Here is a 9,944-nt window from a genome sequence, read left to right as displayed (position 1 = left end):
TTGTATTTACCCCAGGACTTAGCCTAGGAGCACAAGGAGGCACTCTGTCCTGTGTCTGCTTGAATGGCTAGATTCAAGGGAAACTTTACAGCATATTTTCTTGCCTTGTTGGCTTCAAAGTCACAAAAGAACCCTGAACCATCAGCAGTCTCTGTTGTTCTGTATGAAAAGGCCTTTATCAATACTGAGTCATTTAACAAAGAAGCTCTTTCTGAAAATATCTGAACCATCTTCACTTATTTAAATTTCCAGAAACTTACAGTAGCAAGCTTTCCAGTCGCCTCTGAGCAAATTACACAACCTAATTCCATTTCTGAACTTTTATAATTTCTAAGGGCAGACACAAGGAGAGAAATACAAATGCTTCTTCAGATAAAGGTTGTGAGCCTGCTTTAAATCACTTAGAAGCTCTGCTCTATGGGGCAAAAAATCATAATGAAACTAAATATTTTTACCAAGAATGGAATTTCTAAGATACTACATCCTTCAAAGTGACAACATAATGGCAAATTATGACCCACCAAACTCAGAGGAGCAACATTATGTCTGAAGAAATACAGACAAAATCAGTGCTAAGCAGTGAGACTTTTTCATGGAAAATTAACAAGGTAATCACTGAGGCTTCTGGGTGCTGAATCCCTTAGTACCTGATGGAGGACCAATACTAGAGGGGAGCAGTGAATCATCTTAGAATGCTCCAAGCCAACCATGAGTTGATGTATCACGACAGGGGTCGTCAAAAACCAATAAGCAGATGTTTATGTATATGCTGAGGACTGCAGGAGGCAGGTCTTGTGAATAATACCCAAGTGATATAAAACCTAATCCCTGCCTTCAAGGAGTTTATAGTCTGGAAAGGGAAATGAGGCTTAAACAGACAAAATCACATAACATGCAAATAATGTGATTTTCAAACACAATGCAAGGTAATAGAGGATGAAGTTTCTGCTTGACTTATTCCACCAACATTGATTGAGTATAACTGAATACCTAATACTTTGCCTCAGAGTGATACAGACAATAGGAACAAGGAGATTTCAAAAGAAGGAGATGTCTATACATTCATCTGTTGTCAGAAAACTCCAAGGAGAGATGTGAACTGAGTATTCAGAGGCAGGTAATATTTAGATTTGCATGAAAAAAAAAAAAAAAGAAAGAAAGAAAAGGGGCGCCTGGGTGGCGCAGTCGGTTAAGCGTCCGACTTCAGCCAGGTCACGATCTCGCGGTCCGGGAGTTCGAGCCCCGCGTCAGGCTCTGGGCTGATGGCTCAGAGCCTGGAGCCTGCTTCCGATTCTGTGTCTCCCTTTCTCTCTGCCCCTCCCCGTTCATGCTCTGTCTCTCTCTGTCCCAAAAATAAATAAACGTTGAAAAAAAAAAATAGATTTGCAGAGAAAAAGAGAAATGGCCCAAGGTGGGGAAATGGGTGGGAATTAAAACACATTACCAGGTGACATTTTTAATTTTTATTCAAAATTTTTTAAATTTTTTTAATGTTTATTTATTTTTGAGAGACAAAGAGAGACAGAGCATGAGCAGGGGAGGGACAGAGAGAAAGGGAGACAGAATCTGAAGCAGGCTCCAGGCTCTGAGCTGTCAGAACAGAGCCCGATGTGGGGCTCGAACCCACGAACTGAGAAATCATGACCTGAGCTGGAGTCAGACGCTCAACTGACTGAGCCACTCAGGCGCCCCAATTTTTATTCAAATTTTATAATGACCTATGGTTTGAGGTGTTTCAAGTCCTTCACTTGTGCATATATACACCATGCAACTCTCCTTTCCTTCATGCTTAACACTGATTCCTTCACATTACGGTGTTCTATAATTCTACACACTTTCTTGCCTCTTTAACAACAGAAAAAGGACAGAAGAAATCTTTCCTGAATTGAGAGAGGATGCACTCTATAAATGACTTGTGTGTTCATGGAGTATATGAAGAGAGACGGATACACAAAAAAACCCTGGTTTATTTGCTGAAAATTTTAAACATCCCCTGTAGCTAATAGGCTCATCTAATAAACATATTCAACACTTCAATAAACAGCATGTATTTCTTCTTGCTTCTTGGCAATTGCTTTCATCCAACTTGCTCAAAGCTCTTCAAAGACAGGGAGCCAGATTTTCCACAAGTCACTCCCTGGAGGTAATTTGGCTGGTTAAGGAGGCACATTAATTCTTTCAGGCCACAAAGGGCCATTTATTGAATACAGAGTGAAAAACCAAAAGAGAAACAAAATTCCTCTGAGCCCCAAAGATGGGTGAGAACTCTTCTCTGGGCCTTTGGGGAACATCATACTCCCTAAAGCACATTGATTATCAGCACAGAGGAAGTAGAATTCTGCATCTTGGTTTTAATAAACCCAAGGAGAATGTCCACCAATGACTGACACTCTTATTCTGAAGTAAATTATTTCTTCACTATTTAAATGTGTATAAGAAAAACTTTCAGGATCGCCTAGGTGGCTCACTCGGTTAGGCATGTGACTCTTGATTTTGGTTCAGGTCATGACCTCACAAGTTCATGAGATCAAGCCCATGTCAGGCTCTGCACTGATAGCATGGAGCCTGCTTGGGATTCTTGTTCTCCCTCTTTCTCTGCCCCCTCACACTTGTGCTCTCTCTCCCTCCCTCCCTCTCTCTCTCTCTCTGAAAATAAACATTTAAAAAAAATAAAATAAAAATTTCCATCTATGACTGTAACTGTAGCAGCCATTCAAAAACATCAACAATAAAGATGAATTAACACAACTTCAATGTGAAATTGTACCCAAAGTTTAGAGATAATAATTTTTTTGTTAATTGTATTGTTCCTACACTTAGATATTATTTTGCCTTGCTTAAATATAAGGCAGTTTGCAAAGATGATGACCTACCCCAAAGGCCTCCTAGAGACATGTCAAGGGTTTAGAGACTTATTCAATTCTGATCTTGAAAGCACCTTGGAGTATCATTTAGCCTTGAGAAAGCAGATCCAGACAAGTACACACTGAGAGAATAAAAAATTAAGATCCTCTTCTCCAGCTGGATTTGTGCATAACTCCTGCTAAAGCCAGGGCAAATTTGAATCATAATGAGAAGATCATGTCCTTCAACTAGTTTCTGGGGGCAGAAAAACATTAAGATTTATGATTCATCCTAGACCCCTACTCTTGTCTTGTCAGGTCTATTTTTAAATCTCAAATCATTAGAAAATTACTATTAAGAATTTTTGCACTTAATTCTTTCAAATATTTATAAGCATTGTTGAAACCACGTGTACTAGGGAAAATATAGAGAAAATGATGGGTTTGCCCCTACTTTTTGTGATTTGTGATTCCACAAGATTTTGTTTTCAAAAATCACTTTGAGCTTCTTAGAATTAAGCTGTTCCATTTTGGAAAACACAATTTCATCAAAATAACCAGTGATAAGACTCACCATTTATTTTCTATAAAAGTGTTTAAAAGACATCTACAAATTAGGATTATCCAGTATATCGTTAGATTATGATGAGGAAAACATAATCTAACACAGCCATCTCAATAGAAGGTAACCACTTACAGAGATGTGGGAAGAGATGAAAACAAGAAAAGTAAAGGTAACCAGAAACTAACAACAGCAGGAAGTTGCTACCATTTTTAGGGCAAGTGAGCAAATAGAGCAGAGGGTGTTATCAGAGGCAAGGAGGGAAAGCCTGCCCACAGGAGCTGGAACCAGGCAAAAGCCACTAGGAGGGAGTGCCTTTCTGACTGGATCTAGAACCATGGAGGAGATGCAGCCACTCTTAAACATCCCCAGAAGCACCACCAGCTTCTTCCCAACTCCTCCTGCCAATGTTCTGGCAATTCCTCCCTTTGTTCAAAGCTAATCGGAAACCAGTGGGCAATGTGGTTTACAGAAATCGGGACCCTTGTGAACCAGGTCAGTGTAGAGGAAGAAAGGGGAACGGATCTGAGCTTAACAGGCAAATGTTTAGCACAGTGTATCCTGTTTGCTCTCCAGCATCCATCCTCATGCTCCACTTGTATTTAAGTTTCCTACAACAGGAACTGCTTATATATGCCTGTCATGGCGCAACATCCTTCATACGAACTAAGCTACCCTCACCTTCTCCAGAGAGGGATAGAACGTCTCCATCAGTGTTGATTTCCCATCTAACTCAGTCAAAATCCTACCAGGGTATTCTGTACTGAAAAACTAATGAAAGAATTAAGGACAACACTCTTTATGGGAAAGAGTAGACGAAGGGAAAAGAGGAAAAGAGAAATGTGTGGTTAATATTGTCCATGACCTTCAGCCAAACACCGCCAGTTGAACAAGGTGAATAAGTTGGCTTTATTACTTGCTGCATTGAGGGAGAACTAGGATGAGGATAAATCCATAACTGAAAAAGCAGCAGCAGTCACTCTTACTATGTGGGAGAAGGGGACATTTGGTGGTTTATGGCTTGATTAGTGTTCTTCCTTTTGTCTCATTTGATTATGGTCTCAGAGTCACCATGTCCAACATTAATTTTCTGTGAGATTATGTCCAATAGGAGAAAAACATGGCTTACTTAGGAGCATCAGACCAGTTACCAGATGTCAATCGGAGCTGCTTTTTGTCTTTCTCAATATACACAGAACTTATATTCATAATATATTTTTAAATATGTAAGTAAAATATGTGTTTATATGTAATATACATAATACACATATCTTTTCTGTTCTTCCTTCTAGTAACAGATCATCATGAGTGGTAATTAATATTTTAATACATCCTTCTTCTAACACGTATTCCATGTTCCCCTTGACCTTAGCCACCACCTTGGCAGTAGAGATTCTCCACCTGACGCAGTGACCTAGACATTATTCTCTGCAGAAGCTAAGCCTTTGGTAGTCCAGCCTTTATTGGCTTGTCCTAACCTCCCATAAACTTTCACTATTAAAGTCCCCAGTGAATCTTCTAAGTCCCATCTCAAGAGCAATCCAATTTTCATTTGTCAACTGGAATCAGGCATGTCAACCAGGTTAGTAACCTCTTTATCTATCTATTATATTGGTTCAGTGGTATGAGGAGCCCTAGATGGCCAGGTGTTAATCTAAACTGTAATTCAACTCAAGAAAACCATCTTTACACCACCCCACCCCCCTGCCCACAACTCCAGTAGTTGTGAGAGTAGCCTACTTTCCTGGTAACAAAATCCTCTGAAACATCTAAACCCAAGGCTGTAGGAATGAGAGCAAAAATCATTAGATAAATGATGATATTTATAATGAGATAAAAATCATGAGGGAGGGAGGAGTTCTTAGCTATAATAATGAAAGGAACCATTCCTACGCCTCTTTCTTTGACTATGGGAGATTTGGCTATGGGAGAAGGAGCACTGTATATTAGCTACCAATTCAAAGCACAGATGGCATCTTGTAGGGCAGCATCACCAACTCATGGTGTATCATACCACAGTTGGAGACATACTGGGTTTTTAGTAAGCCAGTTCACAGTTCAACAATGCCAAGTTTTTCTGGGTGACAAGGTAGATGTATGACTGGAGGATTCTGTGGCCCACTGGCTCACTTCTGCTGTGAATGATTTCCTTGGTCACATATGCTATTGTATGAGATAACTTTACTCTGAATAAGTCATTCCATAAGTCCACCAATGGTGTACTGTCAGAAGTATTTTTCAGAGAAGCTGAATGAAGTGCATGAGAAACTCTTTGCACTACTTTGTAATTTTTTTGTTAAGTCTGAAATTAATTCAAAATTGAAAGTTTAGAAAAGAAAGTTAAGTAGAAGAAGAGGAGTTGTTCCCATTAACAAGGAGACTCAGGAGGAAATAGAATTCAATGTTTATCAGATTCAAGGAGAAATATGCTATATTAATCAAAACTGCATACCTTATGTTCAAAATAAGTAATTGTTAAATACACTGATATACCATAGCAATTCAACTTATTTGAAATTGCTTTGAATTACTAACATTTTTTCCCCATCAGGCCTATATGTTTAATTTTTTTTCTTTTTTTTATTTGGTTTATTTCTTTTATTACCAGGGCAACATCTTCTCTATAGATTTTGTTCTACAAGCATGTTTTTCTTAAACTTTTGAGAAGGATTTTTTTTTGACAGGGGCACATATTTTCCAAAAGAGCTTAAAATTTAAATAAAAAAACAAACCCACTCATTCCTAATATTCTGAAGGAATTTGTATTCTTTTCTTTTTTCTTTCTTTCTTTCTTTCTTTCTTTCTTTCTTTCTTTCTTTCTTTCTTTCTTCCTTCCTTCCTTCTTTATATTTTTTACAGTTAGCTGCATTTCAGCTGCTTGTCTGATTGTTCTCTGGGTTGGTAATCTGCCTTGTCACTTCAACTTGAAACTTGAATCTGCTCTACCCACTAAAAAGCACTCACTGGATAAACAGTGTGCAGTACCTATGCTGTGTTATATTTTTATTTTCACACAAGGCACCATCTCCTTTGGCAGAGGGAGAAACACTTTTTATTTTTGTCCAGCCATGAAAAAACTTACACTTAGATACCTGAATTAACTGGTTCCATATTTCTAATTTATTCTAATCACATTTTAGCATCTTCCATTGGCTGGTACCTGGAATAACCACCCAACTGACTACTCCTTAGTTTGGCATTAGTGAGAAGAGACTCTAACTATGAGACTGAAACAGTCCAGTCCCTGACACCATTTGCCCATTTAAAAAAATATATGGCAGCACCCAACTTGTGTTCACTTGAGGTTCCTTGACAATCCAATTCTTAAGCCACAACAGGATAATTGGTGAGAGACAAGGAAGGCAGAACAAGAAAGCCAAGATGACCAAATGATGAAACAGCCGGCAAACAATGCTAAATGCGCTGAGGACTTTAGATTTGCACTTGATACACTGAAGAGCCAGGAAAGGACATGAGGCAGGGGAATAGTTTGTTTGGCATTTTCAAAATTTATTAAAAATTACAAGGTTCTTTTCAATATGCAGGTATACGTGAGAAGTTAAGTCTCTGTCATTCAAACTTGCTGTGAGCTACTTTGATCTGATAAACAGAGGGCAGTTGGAGAGGACTTTGTTTTAAGGAGGTGAAGATGGACAGTGCCCCAAATAGATTTTGTCTAGAGCCTACTGTCTACAGCATATGATGCCAGAAAATTGTCTCCAGTCACCTGCAGCACTAGCTAGAAGTTGTATGTGTCTATGAATTTAAGGCCAGTATGCACAATGTTGCCCCAGGATATGGTCCTAAGACCACTATCTTGACTTCATTTTTTAATTAAATTAATTTGGGGATTAGACTGATTGGAATCTGATTCAATCAAAAATATTATGAGTGAGGGGCCCTAGGCATACAACCTGGCTCAGAACAATACCTAATCTGACCTGCTCACACCACCTCTTCAAGAGTAAACCCTTCCCTGATATAAAAAATATACTACCAGTGTACTTTTAAAAGCAGGATTTCAAAGAACAAAGCCAGAACCTGTGTAAGCCAGATCTGATGTCTTTTCAAACAGTCACTTTGCTGAACTTTAAGAAAGATTAACTTAACTTAAATTTAATTTAATTTGATTTAAAATTTTTAAAAATTGGGGGGAAGCACCTGGGTGGCTCAGTCAGTTGAGCTTCGACTCAGGTCATGATCTCATGGTTCATGAGTTTGAGCCCTACATAGCACTTTGCACTGAGAGCAAAGAGCCTGCTTTGGATTCTCTGTCTCCCTCTCTCTTTCTGCTCCTCCCCTGTTCACGTATGTGCTCACTCTCATGCTCTCTCTCTCTCAAAAATAAAATTTTTAAAATATACACACACATATATTGTGTGTGTATATTTTTAGCCTTTCTCTTTCCGTCATCTTGGAGCCTGTGGAGGCCTTCTGGGAACAAGAGTCTTAAAACAACAAATATGTCCAGAAGGCTGTGGTTCAAGGCCATTTTTGCTGGCTATAAGAGGGCCTCCAGAACCAGAAGGAGCAATTTTATTCTTAAAATTGAAGGTATTTATGCTCTAGATGAAACCGAATTCTACCTAGGCAAGAGATGTGCTTATGTGTACAAAGCAAAGAACAACACAGTGACTCCTAGTGGCAAACCAAATGAAACTGGAGTAATCTGGGGAAAAGTAATTCATGCTCATGGAAACAGTGGCATGGTTCATGCCAATTTCCGAAGCAACTTTCCTGCTAAAGACATTGGCCACAGAATCCATGTGATGCTGTATCCTTCAAGGATTTAACTTACTGAAGAGTAAATAAATAAATGTGTAGATCTGCTCTTATTAAAAACAGTTTGCTTTGGGGTATCCGGATGGCTCAGTCAGTTAAGCGTCCAACTTCGGCTCACGTCATGATCTCGTGGTTTGTGACTTCAAGCCCCAAGTCGGACTCTGTGCTGACAGCTCAGAGCTTCGAGCCTGTTTCAGATTCTGCGTCTCCCTCTCTCTCTGCCCCTACCCCCCTCGCATTCTCTCTCTCTCTCAAAAATAAACATCAAAAACAAAAAAGCTTTTTTTTTAAATTTACTTCCTACACATCATTTCCTGAAAAAAACCCAAAATGTCTCTGTGATACCTTTATAAGCAACTCTAATTTTGAACTGATAATTTGTGCATCCACATTATGCCCAGGAAAGCATGAATCATATAGATCCCATTATGTGATTATGCAAATGCACACTAAATATACAATTACAAGCATATATGGGCAGTGAAATTTAATTAATTATTATGACTTAGCTCACTTGCCCAACGTAGTTTTATTAACTAACAGTCCACAGATGTGTTTCCTCTCTTGATTCATTTACATTTTAATACCATGTAGAAATGATAAATTATCTTAACAGCAGATGATAAAAACAGATGGAATTAACATAATTGAACCCAAGATCATTTACATAGGTTTGAATTGAACAGTTTGTGTATTTAAGTCAGTATTAAATGCTTTATTCTTGTATGGTGGTTATTTAGGAAGAATTTCACAAACACATACACACAGACATTAAAACCAGCCAAGGACATTTAAAAATGCATATTTAAAGGCTATTAAATAGCTTTTAAAGTGATGAGCAATCACTAATTATACTTAAAGGTATAAATATGAAAAGAAAAATGCGATCAAAAGGATCAGACAGAGTAACACAGAGGTTATAAAAATTATCAGTAAACACTAATGCTAAGTGAAACGAACATTTGACAAATTACTAGGTATCACTGAAAATCTCAGCCACTTATAGATTACATTGTCCCCTGGAGGGATGCATTCTAAACTTAAATAATTGATGATCTTTCTAAAGACAAAATCTAAAACCACAGGAATCACTTCATTCCATTCCAAAATAGTATTTGTATGTTTGTGTGTATGCATCCGCAAGTCTTTTAATGGGCATATATCTGAATTGACATACAAAACTATTACTCCCGTTTCTTTGAAATCCCATCAAATAAAATTGCAATTACATTAAAAAGTCAATATTTGGGGCATCAAATTTCTCCAATGTCAAAAAAGAAAACTTGTTCCTATTTGTAAAAAAAATCATTACAGGAATAGCATAGGACATGAACTGGTTACCAGACAATAACTGCTCAGTGGTCCATGGAGAGCCTTCCTTCCCTCGTTTATATCATGATATTCCTGGCGGAATCCTCCTTTGGTGGGAAATAGAGGATTATAAATGTGTGGACTTCACACTACCTTCACTTTCCTCAAATAGTTTTTTTTAACCATAATTGATCTCTCAGGGGTTATCTTCAACCTTAACACTTTACTTCTAGCTTTATGTTCATGGTGCTAAAAGAAAGAGCCTAAAATTGTGTGAATAAGAAAAGACCACTTCCTAAAATTGAATTATTGTATAGCCAAATATGGGGAAAAAATTTAAAACATTGGGATAAGTATTTCTATTTGGAGCTTCATCTTGCCATACTGCAGAAAATGACTTTTTTTTTTTATCCCAGGATTGCCTTTGGGATTCGGAGATATTTGAG

The 9,944-nt window shown here is 38.0% G+C and overlaps 1 protein-coding gene across 1 annotated transcript; it reads left to right on the top strand.

The window, feature by feature from the left end:
* Positions 1–7,800: 7,800 nt before the first annotated feature.
* On the top strand, positions 7,801–8,231 carry LOC122486439 (60S ribosomal protein L35a-like). Its single transcript, XM_043585847.1, has one exon. The coding sequence runs from the start codon at positions 7,869–7,871 to the stop codon at positions 8,196–8,198; it is 330 nt and encodes a 109-aa protein (XP_043441782.1). The 5' UTR covers positions 7,801–7,868; the 3' UTR covers positions 8,199–8,231.
* The last annotated feature ends 1,713 nt before the right edge of the window (positions 8,232–9,944 follow it).

This window comes from Prionailurus bengalensis, chromosome A2 (assembly GCF_016509475.1).
Source record: "Prionailurus bengalensis isolate Pbe53 chromosome A2, Fcat_Pben_1.1_paternal_pri, whole genome shotgun sequence".
NCBI lineage: Eukaryota > Metazoa > Chordata > Mammalia > Carnivora > Felidae > Prionailurus > Prionailurus bengalensis.
This window is presented reverse-complemented; position numbering and strand designations above follow the sequence as displayed.

Bases quoted from the DNA above. Each gene is read 5' to 3' on its own strand.
- LOC122486439 (XM_043585847.1), top strand. From the start codon at position 7,869: ATGTCCAGAAGGCTGTGGTTCAAGGCCATTTTTGCTGGCTATAAGAGG.